At 41.4% G+C, this 19,887-nt stretch overlaps 1 protein-coding gene across 1 annotated transcript; it reads left to right on the top strand.

The window, feature by feature from the left end:
• The first annotated feature begins 1,156 nt into the window (after window positions 1–1,156).
• On the top strand, window positions 1,157–19,016 carry PM20D2 (peptidase M20 domain containing 2). Its single transcript, XM_086482458.1, has 7 exons — window positions 1,157–1,621; window positions 1,696–1,844; window positions 5,976–6,118; window positions 8,930–9,084; window positions 11,445–11,580; window positions 15,983–16,090; window positions 17,868–19,016. The coding sequence occupies exons 1-7, from the start codon at window positions 1,157–1,159 to the stop codon at window positions 18,068–18,070; spliced, it is 1,359 nt and encodes a 452-aa protein (XP_086338584.1). The 3' UTR covers window positions 18,071–19,016.
• Window positions 19,017–19,887: the final 871 nt, after the last annotated feature.

Here is a 19,887-nt window from a genome sequence, read left to right as displayed (position 1 = left end):
TCCCTTGGCGTACAGACCTGAATTACATGATCCCTTTGCTGAGTATGTGCCCCTTCAGCTGATAACAAATCCTAACTGCATGTGTCCATAGCGTAGTTGAAAGTTCAGTGCATGTTTTTGGGTGGACAGTTTTATTTCACTTGGAAGGATTTGGAGGTGGAGGGGAAGAACCAACCACAACCACGATACTTGCTAGAGGAGTTTACAAGAGTAAAAATAGCTGGTGACAAATACAAGGCATCTGCTTGGAGTGACCGAGAGTCCTGTAGGGTTTGGATGTCACTAGGAAAAGGACCTCCCCCATCTTCTGTGGAGAGGGGCAAGCTGCAGTTCAGCACACCAAAGCACTTCTCCAGGTGACAGAAAATTTGTGGAGAAAGGGTGTAGTGGACAAGTTGTTGTTAAAATGAACAAAAAGTTAATTCTGGTAATGAAATGAATACAGGAAAAACAACGGAATTTGTCATTTTGTTTCTGTGGACTTCAGCTATTGTCAGGTATAGGCTGGTTAGACAGGGAAGGTCCCTGCTATCTAGCTTGTATCTAAAAACTCCCGATGAGCACTCCACGCCCATTCCAACTTCTGATAAACCATCCTTAGTGATAAGTGCACATGGGATTTTAAACAAATGCTGCAGAAAAACAAACAAACAAACAAACCAACCAACCAAACAAACCACATGCATCTGATCGTCAGGATTTCATTATGAAAGTCAGCAAAGCCACAGACGATTACTGCGTGGACCTCTGTGGACAGCACGACGGGCCTACATGCCGTGCGGCACACAGGCGGCAAGCCCAAGGCTTTCCGAGAACTTCCCGCTCTTGGACCGTGCAGCGTCTCAGCCCACGTGTGGTGCTGTGGATGGGATCGGCTTCACTGTGCATCAGCACATCAGACTCTTGCTGCGGGTTCAGGTGCACGGCTGGGCAGCGCCCGTAGCCCACGGGAACGCCTCCCGCCAGGCCCCGGCCCGGCGACGGACGCTCCCCCCGCGCCCTCTGGGACGGGTAGTTCTGGCCGGGCGCCGCCCGCAGGGCCTGCCGGGATCACGGACTACACTTCCCAGCGTGCCCCGCAGCGCCGGGGAGGTGATAAAAAGGGGAGGCAGTGCGGGCCGGGCGGGCGCTGCTGGGGCCGCCTCGCCGGTCCCTGATGAGGCCGCAGGAGCCGATGCCGCCGCAGGGCGGCCCCGGCGCTGCCGCCGCGCTGCCGCGGCTGGAGACGCTGAAGCAGCGGGCTTGCGAGAGCGTGGAGCTGAACGCGGGGAGGCTGGGCGCGCTGAGCCGCGATATCTGGAGCCGGCCCGAGCTGGCCTACGAGGAGCAGCAGGCGCACGACACCATGACCCGCTTCTTCTCCAGCGGGGAGCTGCCGGGCGCCGCCTGGGCCGTGCAGCCGCGCTACAAGCTGGGCACGGCTTTCCGCGCCGAGTGGGGCACGGCCGCCCCTCGGGGCCAGCGACCGCTCCGCCTCGCCTTCCTCTGCGAGTACGACGCTTTGCCCGGCATCGGCCACGCCTGCGGGCACAACCTGATCGCCGAGGTGGGAGCCGCCGCCGCCCTGGGGCTGAAGGCCGCCCTGGAGAGCCTGCCGCAGCCGGCGACCGTCGCCGTCCAGGTGAGAGCCCTCCCGAGGGCAGCGGTGTGAGCCGTGGGCCGGCCGGCCCCTGACGGCCTGCGGTTGTGTTGCAGATCGCGGTGCTGGGGACGCCTGCGGAAGAGCAAGGAGGAGGCAAAATAGACCTGATAAACGCCGGAGCGTTTGACGGCCTGGATGTGGTTTTTATGGCACACCCCTCGCAAGAAAACGCGGCCTACCTGCCCGATGTGGCCGAGCACGAGTGAGTGAGCAGGTTGAGGTGGGAGGGGTGGGTTGTTATTAGGCTTCTCTCCCCACATAGGGGAGCTGCTCTGGAAGGGGCTGATCTCGGGGCTAGGGACCTTGCAGGTGCCCTTCAGACGAAGCATTTGCAATCAGCTAAGGAGCCAGGTCACTCTCCTGGACGCCCTGGGCTGTGCTTCCAAGGTGTAGTGTTCAGCCTAGTGTTAAAGATCCCTGACTGCTCTGAGATTGTATTGCATGTGTCCCAAAAATCCATTCTTTCTTCTGATGTTTCTAGGTGCTTCTTTTCAAACATAAACATGATTATCCTATCTGTTAAAAATATATATATTTAAAAATGCAACTGGAAAGAGTCTCATGGATCATAGTTCCTTGCTTTCCTGGACACCGGGTCATATAGTTCTCATTTTAGTCCGTTTTGAAAGTGTTTCACGTTTTCTCTCCTGCTTCCGAGTCAGCCAGCTGAGCCTGACTGCTGTTTGGATCCTTGTTAACTTCCAGCCTAAACTGAATTATGGCCATTTAATACCTATTAACTCTCACATCTACTTTTTTTGATTGAAAGTAGTTCTTTGCTTTTCTTCATGATTACCCTCAATATAAATATAGACAGCAGTCATACCTTCACTCAGCTTATTTTTTTCACCAGCTAGCCATATAACTTCGGAAATTATGCCTTGTCGTCTTCTTTTGATTAGCCATACTGTTCAGTGACATCACTTGTTTGTTCGTACTTGGAATCACTTGACTTGTCTTGAAGTACTCCTTACTGGATGGGCTTAACCAGAGTTGTACACAGCACATGAGGTGGAATTTCCTTAGACCTTACTCAGCTGATGCTGGGACCTAAGTGTATCTCCTCATCATTTTGGAGGCAGCTGGCATGTTTGGGGCTTCCTTTTGAGTCATTTTCAAGCAATCAGCTCTTAGGCAAATGCTTAGTCTGTAAGTACGTGATCTTTTAAAATATTTTTGAGCTTCATTCTGTTCTTTCTCTGCTAGTCTGCAAGGCCATGCTATTCTGCCTTTGATATTATAAACCTGTTTTTATAGTGTTCCAGCAGTAGTCTATCAGCAGGTTTTATTACTACGTTTCATGTCATGGTTACTAATGATTTTTGATCCCAAGGTCTTACCTTGCAGACTCCACTGGTAACCTCCCTCCAGTGCATTAGCTTTTTCCAAGTATTACATTTGGCTGTCTCTGACAAAGTTCTGTAATATTTAAATGACTGGTTTTCCAGCCATTTCTAACTTGGTGTACTGAGAGTTTCTTTTCAGTTTGGTTATGCTACCCTCCAGCTCCTGTGTCCTTGATTTTACTGGCAATTTTGCTTGATGGAAAAGTTTTATGGTAAGACAGACAAGTTTAGTAACACCTAGACTTCCTTACCTAGCTAGCTGTCTGCTATATTCCATCATTGTGTTTCTAGAGAGTCTTAACTGGTTATTGTAACCTCCTTCAAGACTTACCTCAGCTTGCCTTTTGGTTGCTGTACCTTAAGACTATATTCATAATCCTCAAGATGCAGTTTTCCTTGATAGTTTTGTCTTTCTGTTCATTTCAACTCTTGCAATAGCCTTTTGAGTTCGATACAGTTAGATTTGGAAATCTCCCTTCAGAGGTGATGGTGTGCTGTAGGATGCAAGTCCTAGATAGCCTTTACACCTTGAAATGCATAGGCATGGAGGTGCAGTACTGAAACAACTTACTGCACACAAAAGCTTGAAATACTGAGTTTATGCCACGATTCATGTAATTATCAGATTCCAAAGGTACAAAGACTGTTCTGATAATTTGTAATTATCTTTGGTTTCCACGGAATTTAAGGACTGGTGATCGCTAAATTGCTAGTATTACTGTGTCTGCAGCCTCTGAAAGCTGATTTGTGCCTGAAGTAAAATTAACATACTGGGGTAACTGTGGTGAATACATGCCAACATTTGCTGATTCTCACTCACTTATCCTTCCCTTAATCAGCCCATTTATTATTGGTCAAACAGGATCCCCATTCTTCTGCTGATATTCTTAAGCTGGCTTAGGGTGTTGTTATTCACCAAAATCTGTTGTGGTTTGTTTTTTTTTTTTTTTCTGAGGGTATGTGACATTAGTGTACCAATGGAAGTAGAAGAAAAGAACATTTTTTTAGTAAGAAGCATGTGTTTCTTGTGGGGAAAAAAAAATAATTGCAACATGACTTTCTGCTTTACTTTGCCTTTCCATTTTTGAGGGAATATCCAGGTATCTGTCCTGCCTTCTTTGAGTTGATATCAGGGGTTGCAGTCTAATATTTGGGATGTTAATGGGTAAGTTTTCTTATCTTGATTTCATGTTGATAATTTTAAATAAAACGCATACTTTACAGAATGGAATGTATGGTTGTCTTGGAGGATGAGGAGGGGATGGAGAAGGGTGTACTTTGAGACCGCATCTGGAATATTGTGTCCAGTTCTGGGCCCCTCAGTTTAAGAAGGACAAGGAACTGCTTGAAAGAGTCCAACGCAGAGCCACAAAGATGATTAAGGGGGTGGAACATCTCCCTTGTGATGAAAGGCTGAGGGAGCTGGGTCTCTTTAGCTTGGAGAAGAGGAAACTGAGGGGTGACCTCATTAATGTTTGTAAATACGTAAAGGGTGAGTGTCAGGAGGATGGAGCCGGGCTCTTCTCGGTGATGGCCAATGACAGGACAAGGGGCAACAGGTGCAAGCTGGAGCACAGGGGGTTCCACATCAACATAAGGAAAAACTTTCTCACTGTGAGGGTGACAGAGCACTGGAACAGGCTGCCCGGACAGGTTGTGGAGACTCCTTCTCTGGAGACATTCAAAACCTGCCTGGATGCATTCCTGTGTGATCCACTGTAGGTGGCCCTGCTCTGGCAGGGGGGGTTGGACTAGATGATCTTTTGAGGCCCCTTCCAACCTGTAACGTTCTGTGATACTTAACTTGGATTGCAGGCAGTAGGAGGAGACGTATTCTGCTACAACAGTACACTCCATTGTGTCCGTCTTTGCTATCCAGTATTTAAGTTCTGGTATTAACTTGCAGCTGTGGTGTGGCTCAGAACACGAGGGGTCAGTTCAGGACAAGTGGCTAAGTTGGCATTTGTGCAAAATAGAGGGACAAGCAAGTGAGGCTGGTCCTAGCTGGGTCACAGACAGGTTTGTCTCGAGGTGGGGGAACTGTTTCAGCTTGAAGATGGAGGTTTTTATGTAAGGACTGGGTATTGAATATGAACAGATTTAGTTAAAATCTCTACTGTTGGTAAAAACCTAGTATTTTTGTATTTCATAAATAGTAACGGCTTATGTAGTTGTCAGTATTTAATATTTGCCTCTCGTGTAAAGGGTTTTCCTATAATTGGAAATAATAAATTAATTTTTAAGGCTAATATAAATGTCCCTCAGACAAAGCAAAGCATGAATTCTTACTGGATGTGTTTAGTTGCAGTGTTTTATGACTTGTGCAACGTTGGAGGATAACCTTTGCACTGGACTTCTCCCTTTTGCGTGCCTTTCTGGCAGCACTTTTGATGTGTCTGGGGAAAGAACAGCTTTGCTATAGCATAGTAATATATATTTTATACCAGGCTATGCCTTTACTACACTTTTAAAACTTGACCTTTGTTGTTTAGACATGGGTTGTATGTGATCTTCATTAGTGTGCTCTTTTGCTGTCATATACTGTACACGTTTTATTTGTTTGACAACAATTCGACAATCAACCTCTAATTTTGAATCAAAGAAAAGGGTTTGTTACACTCTGAGGAGAATGTTGGTGACTTTAAGTCTCAGAACAGTCAGGCAGTATAAAAATAATGTTGGAGAAATTTATTGTGAAGCCTGTACTTCTCAGGAAAAGGCTATATAGTGGCATGTTACTGGTGAGTCTTTTGCCTGATTGGCTCTTGGTATCGCTCTGTTTCACTGGTTTTCTAGAAATTTTTCAGCGTCTTCCTGCACTCAAAGATAGTTCAACTTTGCAACAGTGTAGTGTCAGGTAAATTGTTTGATGTTCTGCTGCATGAAACTTGTGTAACAAATGTTTGTGTGAACAAAAGGAACTTTTTTGTTTTAGAGGGTTTTTTTGGTGAATGAAAAACAAATAAGCAATGCCTTTTATTTCCTAGTGTGACTGTGAAATACTATGGAAAAGCTTCTCATGCTGCTGCTTATCCTTGGGAAGGAGTTAATGCATTAGATGCTGCTGTTCTTGCATACAACAATCTGTCTGTTTTAAGACAGCAAATGAAACCGACCTGGAGAGTTCATGGTGAGATATTCATTAAATCTAATGTCCAGCAAGTAAGAGTTTAGGCTGTTGAAATACTAACTTAGAAAATCCCAGAATTTAAAGTATTGCATTGGTTCACTAAATTAGTATAGTTCACTTCAAACATTATGAAATAGCACCATTTCATTTGAAGAGTTTGTATGTAATCTTTAAAATCATTTTAGCGTCCAGAACTAACTGCTGAAAATAGGCTTATAGGTCAGATTCAAAAGAGGACACTGATATCTCAGTAGAGGCTAGACCAGTTTTAAGCCTTTGTGCTTCAAGTTGCTGTTCAGAAAGAAAAAAAAAAAAGCTAAATTTCCTGGAATTCCTTAAAGTTAGTGTACATGGTTTTGCAAAGGTGTAAGATTAAATGCTTCTGAAAAATGAAATATTACTTACTGTGTCATTAATTAATTAGCCATAAAAAAGTTGGCATTTATTGGAAAGGGGTAGTGGTCCAGAGTGACTGAAGTTTATTTGCTGAAGTACAAAACACAAGTGATGAGAGAAGTCTATAGTTTTGGTTAGTAGCCCAATCAACTAGATGTTCACTGGATTCTCATATTTAATATCAAGTAGAAGCTGGAGTAGAAAGGTCATTTTGCAATAGGACATGTTAAGCTTGACTTGTACTCCTTCAACATCATGCATTTATTTTTGTGCAGTGAGAAAGTTTCAGAGGTTGAGGTGGAAGCTGCCCTTTAGCTATAAAGTCAGGTTTCACTTAGTACACCCAACACAACCTTTTCCCATTTGAAATTAAGAAACTTTGCCATTTCTACAGGGCTTCTGAATGTGGAACTGTTTATTTGAAATACTTGTTATGAGCTTAAAACACCTCCAGAAGTTCTGAGCTACTCATTATATGTCTTGGCTGCTTGTGTTGTATAATCTGTGTGTGTATTTCTCTCCAGGATATCTGGATGGAGCCTGGAAGCCCTAATCTGTTTGACTGTAGATGAAGATGTTTGCAGTTCTGCTGTGCAGCTTACCCAAATGAATTTCAGACATCAGGCATAGCCTCTCTATCCTATTGCTCTGTAGGAAGCAAGGCGCTTCATTATGAGTTTTGGTGTCTGAAACCCATGTGTTGCAGGTGCCTGAGTCTTCTATTGAATCTAAGCCTAAACCCCTAAATACTGCTTTTTGCATAGTTTCTAAAGGCTACATGGGTAATGGAGGCAAAAAACTTAAGTATCTAAACAAGCCTCCTAGAGGTAATACTTCCTGAAACAGAGCAAAACTTGAATTACTGTGTTGATACAACTGCTGTCATAAACCTGGCTTTCAAACTGGAAATAGTTAAAATACTTCTGGGAAAGTATAAGCAGCCAGAATGAAACTTAATTTTAGGAATACTTTCTTTACAACAATGTGTTGGAGACCTTGTGTTGTACACTGGCGATAACAGCAGTGGCTGACTTAAGTGATCCTCAAAATCTTAGTGTTAACCCACTAGCAAAAACTGAAATAATTTCCATTGCTTGGAAGTCTAGAATTTCTAAGCAGTGTTTTATGTACTTGAACACTGTTTGAGTTTGAGCTTGATATTTGATAAGTTATCTTCCCTGCTTGTGAGCGATGTTGTCCCCTTGAAAAAATCTGCTGGACAAGACAAGGGAAGGTTGTTTACTCATTAAGCTACTTGTTTTGAGCAAACTGTTATGGTACGTGTCATGCAAATTTGCATGATTACTTAGTTGTCGACTTGCTGATTCCTTTCCTGTAATGTCTGTCCCTCTTGCCTGAGCTGTTCCTTTCATTATGGGCCAGTACTAATAGTGATTTAATTCAGCACTTTGTTTACTTCGACTGTATTCCAGACTGGAAGGGTTTCACTTGAGGGGGAGTTCGTAGTCTTAATAGGTTTTCTGCACCAAAAGTAAAGATTTGTTGCCCACTTGCATCCTGATAGTGCTGTCTTTTCAGGCTTTAGTGACACACACCAGTGACTTTGTGCAGTGTTTCCATTTAAGGTAGATATTTTCTCCGGTTCTACAAAACCCAAATCTTATTGCAATATAAATTGAGGGTAGGAGGCCAGGGAAACAAAGAGCCTGTTGAAAGCAACTAGCTGTTAATGCATTGAAATCTAATGTAGAATAGAGGTCTACAAAGTTTTACTGTTGAAATACCTAAATATTACCATCTTTTATGGAATGCCTCTGATGCCATAATTGAAAACTATGTACTTGTCACGCATTTTCTTGAGAGAACACTTTCAACTCAAATGTCACTCTTGAATAAAACTGTACATGCATTATACACCCCAGTATTTGTAAAGAATTAGTATGAGGAATCTAATGAGCTTTGTGCACTGCAACACACATATTACTCCAGTATTGCTGAGAAATGCAACTTACTCAATTTCTCCCCAAGCTGACAAAATAAGTTGGAAACACTCTAATTGAGGAAACCTTTAAAAGTTGGAATCCAAGGTAGCCTTTGTAACAAAATTTTGTCTTTCAGTAGCAGACAGATTGCTTTATGATTTCGATGCATTGAATTTTAGGGGATTCATTACAAATGCTAGTTTGGCTTGTCTTTGTGTTTGTAACAGATGTCTAATGAAAGCATGCAATGAAGTTGTGCTGAAAAACATGTACACATTCCACTTAATCTGATGTGATGAAGAAACTTTGTCCACATATTGTATTTTTTTACATTCTTTGTATTTCATGCTCAGCTGATATTTTGTTGGGGTTTTATTTATGTATTTAGTTCTTCAGCAAGGAGTTTCATGACAGGGCTGAAGATCAAGCAGTTGTATTAAACACTGATAACATGACTTTTCCCTTTCTGCAGGTGTAATAAAAAATGGTGGTGTGAAACCTAACATCATTCCTTCTTACACTGAACTAGAGTTTTACTTGCGTGCCCCTTCAATGAAAGATCTTTCTGTTCTGACAGAGAAGGTCGAGAACTGCTTCAAATCTGCAGCACTGGCCACAGGATGCAAAGTAAGAACGTATTTATGGTCATGTGTTTCTGTTATGCTGGAGATAAGGTGGGCCAGAATAGGAAATCAAGGCTTACAGCAGTTGTCTGCATGGTGTTTAGCTGAAATAAATCTAAATTTCTATGATACTGTTTGCTATTCTATTGCTTTGTGTCCTGAAAGCAAGCTCTAGTTTATAAATAGAATGCCACAGAATCATAGAAGAATCTAGGTTGGGAGAGACCTCCAGAGGTCATCTAGTCTAACCCTCTGTTCACAGCAGGACTAGTTAGAGCAGACTGCTCACTGCCATGTGGACTTCTGAGTAGCTCCAGGGATGAAACTCTACAGCCTCTCTCAAGTGCTCTACCCACCTCATGGTGAACAAGGTTTTTCCTGATGTTTGTGCTGCGATGACTGAGAGCTGGAACAGGTTGACTGGAGAGATTCTGGTGTTTCCATCCTTGGAGATACTCAAAAGCTACCTTGATATGGTCCTGGGCAACTAGCTCTAGGTCACTCTGCTTGAGCAGGGGAGTTGGACAAGGTGACCTCCAGAGGTGTTTTCCACTTTCAACCATTCTGTGATTCTGTGGTATCTAATAGAAGTTTTCTTTGTTGCCTCCTGTCATATCACTGGGTATCTCTGAGGAGTCTGGTTCTGCCTTCTCTATACCCTCCCCATCTGATAACTGCAGACAGCAATAAGATCTCCCTCTAACCTTCTCTGAAGGCTCAACTGATCAAGGTCTTTCAGCCTTTCCTTGTATATCACGTTCTCCAGCACCCTAATCATCCTGGTGGGCTTTGCCTGGATTGGCTGCAGTCTTGATTTGAGAAGCACAAACCTGAACACAGTAAGCCAGATGTGGTCTTACAGGAGTTGTCTGCATCAGTAGTAAAGATGGCACTGGTATTGGTTGCAGAGGAACGCCACAAGTAACAGGCAGCCATTTGGATTTTTGTGCTACTGTTCATAATGCTTTGAGCTTGTGTGTCTTCTGTGTCCTCTGAGCCAGACATGTTATGAAAAGCTAAGCTTGGTCTTGCACTGTCTGCTCTTCCATGAATATATGCTGGATGTTCACAATCGCCTTGTGATTCATGTGCCCGGACATGGGTCTTAGGAGGACTTACTTGCTCTATAATCCCCCTGGGAGCTTGAGGACAGGACAGTCTGTAAATTCCAAAATCCTTCTCTTGGCCCTTCAAGGTGGGTGTGACCTTTAGCTCTTTTTCAGTGAGCTGGAGCATCCCTCTATTTCAATGTAATTTAAAAAATGATAGCTCCTTGAATGTACTGCTGCTCCTCTCTTACTCTGCATCCTTGGATGCATCCTACCTGATCCTGTGTACATACAATTTCTTTATGTGCCCCATAATCTTTTGGTTTTGCTGTGGATCTCGCTCCTGTCCTACAGACAGTACTGCTAGGCTCAGAGACCTGGGAGGCTTGATGGCAAACCTTACCAGTAGGCAAATACCAGGCAAAACAGGTACTGGCTTTTTTTTCATGTTCTTTGTCACTAAGTCCTTTGCCCTGTTAAACAGAGGGCTTATGTAGCCACCAAATGTGAAAAACTGAGGGATTTTTTTGAGTTAGCATTCTTAATTTTTTGCTTTTAGTAAATGGAAGTGTCTCTCCTGTAGCTGGTTCAAGCAGCATGGTTACCTTGCATTGTATTGCTAAGATACAGACAGATCTACCTGCTCTCTAATTACAGGTTTATGACCAATACAGCTGTAAAAAGAATGTCTATGCTAATCAGAACAAATAGGTGCAGTGTATATGAATGTGAGCTAGTGAGTTTTAAGGTCTCTTTGAGATGCTGTTTTCCTAGTATGGCCCCTCCACTCTAGCTGGAAAAGGATTTCAGACAGTGCACCTTATGCAGAATGGAATTTTATGCAGAATTTTGAAATTTGACATTGGTATGTTTTTTATGTTTGTTTTTGAACTTCTTGCCTGTGTGAAGTAATTTCGTGAATGGGGCTATAGTTATTGAAAGTGTTCTAAACAATAGTAAAATAGAATTTGGTGAAAGTCTGAATTTATTTCTGTGTAGTTTAATAGTACCTGCAGTGGAAATCATTAGATGCTGTTACAGGAAACATTTGTTTCCTATTTTTGGAGATGCTATCTGTGAAATGCACGCTTCTGGAATTTGGCTGTCTGGTGAAAGCTTGACAGAACACCAGCTGTGTTTTGATCAAGCGTAATATTTGACAGAATGCTGTATTTCTGAAAGAAATTTAGCACTTATATCTGTTTTGACATGGACTTGAAGTATGTATATGTACTTATTTTTTCTGGTCTTTTAATTGTTTACATTAAACTGGCTTAATTTGGAGAAAAATTTCTAATAATTTGGATTTTTTTAGGTGGAAATAAAAGGTGGTGAAAATGATTACTACAATGTGCTTCCAAATAAGAGCCTGCAGAAGGTTTACAAGGAGAATGGAAAGGAGCTTGGAATGGAATTTATATCAGAAGACTGTATCTTGAATGGTTTGTCAGGTAACGCCATCTGGGTTTTCTGTTATGATTTACTCTTAGGTTGATCAGCTCTTAAGTGTATAAAATAATGGCATAGAGCTAGGTTAAACATAGTTTGGTCAGAAGAAAAAGCTAAATTAGAAAGTTGAAGCTCTGTAAAAGGATTGTACCTCTGGCCGGTGTTTCTGTATTTGTTGTAGAAGCTGAGGAGTGTTCCCAACAGGTTTGAAAAGCAGTAATCATTTTCTGGTAATATTTCTGAAAATACCTCAAGGAAGAAGCAGTTTGGTTTAGGGGAGGGATGGAAAGCTAAGAAAAATCTTACTGGGAACATGAGTATGTGTAATGAATTGCGGCTCATTCTGTTGCTTTGAAATACAGAATCCTGGTTTGCTGTGGATGGAGACGAGACTTCGTTTTAGGAACCTTGTTTAATAATATTTTCCAAGCTTACATACAAACAAATTTACTAACTAATATTTTTAGAAGGAATTTTTGAAGAGGTTAAGTGTAATTTTAAACATCTCAGTAACCCTAATTTAAACCCTTTTCCATTAACAGGTAATTCTATGCCTCTATTATTAGTTCACAAGTTCAACAGATTAGTTTTCCAAAGGGTGCTGTTCCAGTAGGTGTTCACTTCTGGGTCTTGACTATGTCTCAAACTATTTCACTTTCTTGGTCTCTCAGAACTTTAGTAATAGGAATGTGAATCCTTGAATGATCAGGTGGGTTTCTCATTAACCTTAACAGTTCGGGGGTTTTTTCAGTATCTTCCTACGGGAGCTCTGTTCAAGTCTTAACTGCTGCTGATACTTTATAGCCTTCACTACTGATCACAACTGTATATATAAATGTTTTTACTCCACTCATGTTAAAGGTTTTTCTCTTTGATTGGAAGGAAAAGATTGTTCTCAGTAAAATGTTGTTATTCTAATTAGTTTGCTTGTCGTACTAATCTTCTCTATATTAAATGCAGATTATCTTTGGACAGTTGAGATCTTGGTGTTTGGGGACAGAGTTCTCCCAACTCTTTTTTTGGGAGTGGGGGAGACAGCATATCTAATGGTATTCTGGTGGTTTTTCTCTATTTCTCACTTTCCTTCCAAATTAAGGCAACAGTAGCATATATTCTCCAATTGGCTTATTGTCTTGTGTTTAAACACAAATTATAACTAAAGGCAGATTTCTTTCTTTCTTCAGTGTGGTACAAGTAAGGTTTACTACTTTGCTCATTTAGCATAAAAAAAAAAGGGCTGAGGAACCTTACTTAGAATGTTTACTGTAATGAAACTTTCTGGAGCTCTGCTAGTTGCTTCCTTCAAGCTGTTGTATTAAGGGTGTGAAGATCATGAATACTGGTGATCTGGCTAGTTCAGAGGACTTCAAATGAACGTAGTACAGACACCTAATTGTAATAGTGCTTTCATATCTAAGTTACATGATATGCTAAATGTTAACCATTAACTTGCTTAAACTGAAACTCCCCATGTGCCTGTTCTGTCCTTAAATTGCTTGTCAGATGTCAAAATGTGCTTGAGCAACTGCATTTTTATCTCTCATTGCAGTAGGCTTCACTGAATTTTCTTTCCACAGCTTCTCCTCTGAATTTTTGCAGGGGGGATTCAGGAGTGATAACAAAGCACAGTCTCCAGAGACATAGGAATGGAATTTTGTATGCTACCCTTTTTTGGGGGGGTTGAGTGTTTTGTCTCATCTTTTTCAAGACCTCTATTTCTGTTTAGTTTTCATATGGTTTTCAATGTTTTCTTTTAGGATATCAGTTTCTTCTGTTGAAAGGGAAGGAAGATAGCTCAGTTGCTTCTCCATGTCTGTGCAGCAGAAAAGTCGTTAACAGATGAGCATACTCGCTGCCACCTCTACATGGGTATTAGTATCGGTCTGCTTACAGGTATCGCTCTAGGCAGCTAAGCGTGATGAAGAATTCCTTTAGTCCATCAAAGCACACTGCCTTGCGTGTGCCTTGTGCACGCTCCACTCATTTGGCACACAGCCAGGATGGTGTGAAATAATGTGAATCTGAGTTAGCTTTGACCAGGTGCCCTGACCTGTTTCTCCTTCTGCTGATAGGGCAGCTCTATTACAGGATATTGATAACCTCCCAAAGCAGATGGCTTAGTTTAGCATGCTTTAGTTGAGGCACCCACGCTTGTGATAATGTACTCTGATATTTTTAGCATTCATGGGGTTCATTGGCTTCCTGTGCACAAGACTAATACAGATGATCTTAAGAAGGAGCCGGTATGTTTTGAAAATACCACTTTGGAAGCTTGGGTCTGTATCTAAATGTTTCCTGGAATCTTTTGCATTTTCCCCCTCCATGTATGTTTGCGGTAATACTGACTTCAGTGTTCAGTGACTGGAAGAGGCTTCAGTATCAGCTTCAGGATATATTTTTGAGGCTGGAGCTCCCAATACCTTTCTATTGAAGATCGTGCACAAGTCTGTATATTGCATTGGTGATAACTGTGCAGTTATTTATGCTTCTAGAGGGAATCCCGATCTGTACATCTCTAGCAAGCATACAGTTCCAGATGTTTGTATGGAAACCATTAGAACGAATGCTTTAAACGTGCTGCTAGGGTATTGCCACTAAAGGGTGTAACATTTTTTTCTGATAGAGGGGAAGACTTGACCGTCACACTTTCATTAAAAACTGTGAGGCTTTTGGCTTGGTAAGCTTTCCATCTTAATAGCAAACACCAAGTTTAAATCCCTTACATTGAGCAAAAATAACTTGTAAATTGGTGGTAGATTGGATATGGATATAAATTTAAGTGGAATTACATGACCGAGAGCTGGGATGCACTGAAATTTCCAATGCCTCGTTTGCTAATTGAGAGCAGGGAAAAAGGCCAACACAGTCTGTCCAGCAGTTTGTGTATTAGGACTTAGTAAGGCAAGTCTAGAATTCTTGGTTTAGTCTGGAGTAGGCAGAACTACTACACTTCTCGTTTGTCTTTCCAGACTGAACAAGGACAGATCAATAGTACGGACTACTGAAAATTAAAATAACTTCTTGTTGTGCCAAGAGTTGGATTTTCTTCAAATGCATACAGAATTTTTGGGAAAAGATCATGGTTTTGGACAAGGCTTGCTGCTTCCGTTTGTCTGTAGGCAGAGCAAATAGGAAGCTACTCTTGTCCTCTTTGATCACATAATGTAGGCTTTGTGGACTCACTTTCAATAACTAGATGCTTCCAAGTAAAATCTATATTCTTCAGTCATTTCATTACTAAGTCTTAAGGCATTAGCAAATCTCATCTCCATAAAGTATCATGATATGGAGGCTACCTGATGTGTTACAAATAATTTTAAGGCTTTGGAACAATTGTTTTATTTGCCATTGCTAAAGAAAAAAAAAAAATCCTTGCAGCTCTTACTGGCCTGAAAAAGTTAACTGAGATCTTAGTTGAGATTTTTCCCTGCTACGAAACAATGCTTCCTCTGGTATGTGAATTTTACAATAACTGGTGTATTGATTTCTCCAGCTTCTAAATGTCATTTTAACAAACACTGAGTGGATTGCCTGTTTAGGTAAAAAAACAAACAAAAAAAAAATGCGGGGGGGAGCTCAGGAAGTAGTTTCAGTTGCTTGAATGATTTGCTGTGGAGGATCTACTACTTCTGGATGGTACATTGGTACATTAAATAGATAAGGCAGTACTGTGAGACAGGTACTATCGCTAGCTAACACACTGAAAGTGCTAATCAGGCATGAAAGAATCACCGTTAAGGTCTGCAGCATTGCTGTCAAGAATTTTTTTACATCTAGAAAGCACTAGCGTTTTCTCTGGAGTTTATTTCTGATCTTGTTATTTCAAGAGTGCTTGTGCTGTTAAGGTTTCCATAGCTGAGAATAATCAAAAAGCACAGGAAAAAATAGTTGTCCTCAATCTGTTTTTGTTTAAAGATAGCTTGTTCCCAGTTCAGAGTCCCCTACCTAGTGCTGAATATTTGCATGCTGGTGAAAAGCGGGAATTGTTGGGCCTGGTTCTAAGGGCTGTAGCAGGAAAATAGCTGAATTGCCTGAAATTCCAAGGTTTGCAGCTTTCATTGTTTCTGAATTAACAGCTTACTATCAGGAGGCACTTGTTGAAAAATTAACAGTAAATAGAATAGGAATAGGCTGATACATCTTCCTTGTAGTCCAGTAACTGATTATTGATCAGAAGCGCACTGGAGAGCAGCATCTGAAGATGGCTAGTTAGGGAAAACTTCTCGGTGGTGGGAGATTTTTGTATGGATAATGACTCAGTGGAAACGCTTTTGTTTTAGTATTTGGGGCAAAGGGTATTCTGTTCTAGATATGGGCTGGAGATAATATCTGTCATACATTTTCTTACAGCATTCAAAACTCTTCAAGACTTGTTCAGTAAGAAAATTTCTGTGCTGCTTGTAGGTTCCACAGACTTTGGAAATGTTACATTTGTAGTCCCTGGGCTTCATCCCTATTTTTATATCGGCTCTGATGCATTGAATCATACTGAGCAGTACACAGAAGCTGCAGGTGAGTGGAAGGGAAAAGTGTTAGAGTTTTGTGTTTGGAATCCTTGTGCATTGTAATAACTGCACTCTTCACTCCAGCAGACCTAGGAATTAGAAATTTTTCAGATTACAGGGGATTAAAGCTTTCACATGCTTCTATGGTGCTCAAAGCTACAGTGTAGTAAATGTATGAAAGGGCAAGTACCAGATCTGAAAGTGGCTGCATGTGAATACTTACCTAGGAATGGAGTTGCTTTCTTCAAGCATGATGGAATCTGAGCTGAATACGAACACCGAAACAATTAGTTAACTGTACAGTTGCAGAAAAAACTGACAAAGTGTAGTTTCTACTTTTGTGTTTAACGTTGAGTGTGTATGGTTAAGAATATATGGTTAAGAAAAGCCAAGAAAACCCCCAACCAACCAAAGCAAGCCAAAACTGATCTATATGATGTGTTCATGTGACTGTGCTTGCTCCCGTCCACCCTCCACTACCACTCTGGCTTAAGTGGGTGCAAATGATACGAAAGTAATTTGAGTTCTTAAACTATAATAAAAATCAAAATGCTCTTTTTGTCTGGAATTGAAATCTAAGCTAAATTGGACTTTAGAATGGGAGCAAGATCTCATCAAACCCTGTTCAGTCTTCCCAAGAAACTGCGAGAGGAATAAATCAAATTGAAAGTACCTGCCTAGGACTTGTAACTCAAGATGGGATATAGTGTGTGACAAGACAAGAAGGGGCACAGCTGAACCATGTTATTCATGTAATTACTTCTCAGACTTCTGACACTTATAAAAAGCAGATTAAAAAAAATAAAGTGTATTTCAAGGGTTTTCTGAGGCTGTGTAAAAGAACACAAAAATCTTGTATTTAAATAAAGCCACCAGAATGGGCAGCATTACGTGCTTTGGAATTGCCCTGAAGTTCCTCTAGCAGCATGCATCAGTGGTTGGTTCTGATCCTGGATTGAAGTCTTTAACAACTTCACCTTAGGAATTCAGCTGAGCTGGGCCTCTTCATCTGACTGAGAAGGACTGCAGTTTATCAGAGAGTGTGGTGATAGGATGAGGGGTAACGGTTTCAAACTGAAAGAGGGCAGATTTAGATGAGCTATTAGGAAGACATTCTTCACTGTGAGGGTGGTGAGGCACTGGCACAGGCTGCCCAGAGAAGCTGTGGCTGCCCCCGCCCTGGCGGTGTTCAAGGCCAGGCTGGATGGGGCTTTGAGCAGCCTGGTCTGGTGGAAGGTGTCCCTGCCCATGGCAGGGGGCTTGGAACTAGATGGTCTTTAAGGTCCCTTTCAACCCAAACCATTCTGTGATTCTATATGGGAAGGATGACTACTCCTTCTACCAAAAGCCTGACTTGGTATGCCATCTAGATAGAAGAAATTAGAAGCATTATCCCTAGCAGCATGTTCAGAAGAGTCTCTAAATATGAGCCAACAGATAAAAGTAATTTTTACTCCTGAAGCACAATACTCTGGAAGTGTAATAGATGTAACAGTATAAAACCCTGTGTTTTCTAAAAAAGGAAGATGTGAACACTCCTTTTCCTGTTTTCAGTCTTAGTTGTTTACATCAGTAGCAGGAAGTGAAGTACTTGCATGTGAAAATTTGTTTTGAGGCATCAGAAAATAGGCATACTTCATGCAAGTAGATTTTTAAGAAACTGTCCTTGCGATTGAAACTCAGAGATCTTATTTTATAGAATATGCCTTATGCAGTAAGCCAGTGGTTCATATCTAGTGTTAGTAGTCTAACCGGAAGTTTCCCTTACTTTTTTTTTTCTGCAGGGTCGCAGAATGCTCAGTTCTATGCTTTGCGCACAGCAAAAGCTCTGGCAATGACAGCACTGGATGTCATTTTCAAGCCAGGTCTGCTAGAGGAAGTCAGGGAAGACTTCAGACAGGTGAAGCTAAAAGAAGAGGGGCAAATAAATCCAGTAGAACCCAACAAAGAATCTGGCGTTGGCATAGGAGCGTGTGCCTCACACTAGACTTTATTAAACCTCTCTCAGTAGGATTGACTTAATGGAGATGCTGTATTTAAGTCCCAGAAGGGGCTGGATAAACACATAGCTGAAGAAATGTTGATTTTCTTTTTTGGACTGTAGGAGAAGCAAATAGTATCATTGCTTTCAAAAATGTGCAATTTCATCGAGCTGTAATGTTTGCTGTATTCGATATGGTGATGAATTTCAGAGGGAGATCTCAGATATGTTGTCTTTAAATTGCAGTGTTGAATAAATGATAGTGTTTCATTCCCTTGTCAGTGATTTTCTGTGTATTGCTAAAGTAATATTCCTTATAGGGGAAATATGGCATTTACATGGCAATTGTTGTTCTAAAATAAGCACTGTTCACTCGGTGATCATAGGCTGAACCTGATCTATTAAGCATTTCTCTCTGGCCGGTCACTTTATCTTGGGACAAGATAGAGGCTTAAAACCTGAGCGAGTTTCACTGGAGAGAAGGGTATATGTTTGGAAGATGCCTGGTTTTGACAGAAGTAGCTTCTAGCAGTGGAACAGAAGTGTTTGTATGGAAACGCGGTCTGTAACTGGTGATTGTCCTGAAATGCATTGATGTTCCTCCTGATAAATTTTGGAGGTGTTGTGGAGAAGTCATTGATCAAAAAATCAGAAAGCAACTAATTGTTTATTTGTTTAAATTAACACATTTACATTACTGCAGGAAAAAATGCGTGTGCACCTTTGGCAATACTAGGTGTCCACACAAGGTGATGTGAGTTACAGCCTTCTCTGTTCCCTTTCCCCAGACTAGCTGGCTGTTGACTGCATCATGTCCAAGATCATTTAATTAAATGTTTCTGCACTAAAAGCGTGTCTTAATTTTGTTGTAATCATTGCTGGAGTGAAAATGAAACTGAAGTACTGATTAAAGATGAGTTGATACCAATAAAGCAATTTAATTATGACTGAATTTTCTTGTCCTTTGATTAATGTTGGGATGCTGCATGACTTCATTTGAATAGTGTGTTTGATTTCCACACCACCACCACCCCCTGCCCAGTTTGATATGATTATGTACGAGTTGAGGGTATTTCAAGCTTTCCATTTGAGTCTGCCATAGTGAGCAGGGTTTGTGAGGGCTAATGCTTTTCAGATATGGTATTTAATGGTAGTCTTTATAATCCTAGGGCTGTTTTAACTATTGAAACATGTTAGAATTTATAGAATAATAGGAATGGTTCTTGGGAGGGCTCTGTGGAGGATCTCTGTTAGGCTAAACCTGGTCCAGCCTCCAGCCTGAAGTGGCATTTTCACCAACACTAGGTCAGGTAAGCTTGGCTTCGTTTGCTCAGTCCTGGAAGCCTCCAAGGACAGAGGATTCTCACCTTCCCAGGCAAGTTAATTCCAATTTGTGTCTCAGAACGTTCGTTTTTAAGGTCCAGAACTAAAGCAGTTTGGGATTTAATGGTAAGGTTTTACTGTCACAATGATGCTGTATATGAGAAATGTATTTCCTGTGGGAGTAAAACTCGCTTCGATTTTCAGCAATTTGTGCTCATAAATCACATGTATATGAAAGTATCTGGCATTTTTAAGTTACCCTAACTGCAGTCTTCCCCAAGCCCTTTGTAATTTAAGAATATTGGAATATTTGTCAAGAATAGTACTTTTATCAATGAATCAAAATGTGTAGGTCATATACTGTAATTGCTGAAGTGGTTCTGAACAGCTGATAGCAAATCACAGCTGTTGCATGTGTGATTATGTCCAGACTTTGTGAAGAACTTGAAGCCTCTGCCAGTCTACCAAGCTGCAGTGTTTCCTTATTTAGTATCTGTCCT

The sequence above is a fragment of the Leptosomus discolor genome, chromosome 2 (genome assembly GCF_034619465.1).
Source record: "Leptosomus discolor isolate bLepDis1 chromosome 2, bLepDis1.hap2, whole genome shotgun sequence".
Lineage (NCBI taxonomy): Eukaryota > Metazoa > Chordata > Aves > Leptosomiformes > Leptosomidae > Leptosomus > Leptosomus discolor.
This window is presented reverse-complemented; position numbering and strand designations above follow the sequence as displayed.

Coding starts and splice junctions, on each gene's coding strand:
- PM20D2 (XM_086482458.1), top strand. CDS start 1,157: ATGAGGCCGCAGGAGCCGATGCCGCCGCAGGGCGGCCCCGGCGCTGCC. Junction 9,085..11,444: donor CACTGGCCACAGGATGCAAA/GTAAGAACGTAT, acceptor GGATTTTTTTAG/GTGGAAATAAAAGGTGGTGA. Junction 16,091..17,867: donor GCAGTACACAGAAGCTGCAG/GTGAGTGGAAGG, acceptor TTTTTTCTGCAG/GGTCGCAGAATGCTCAGTTC.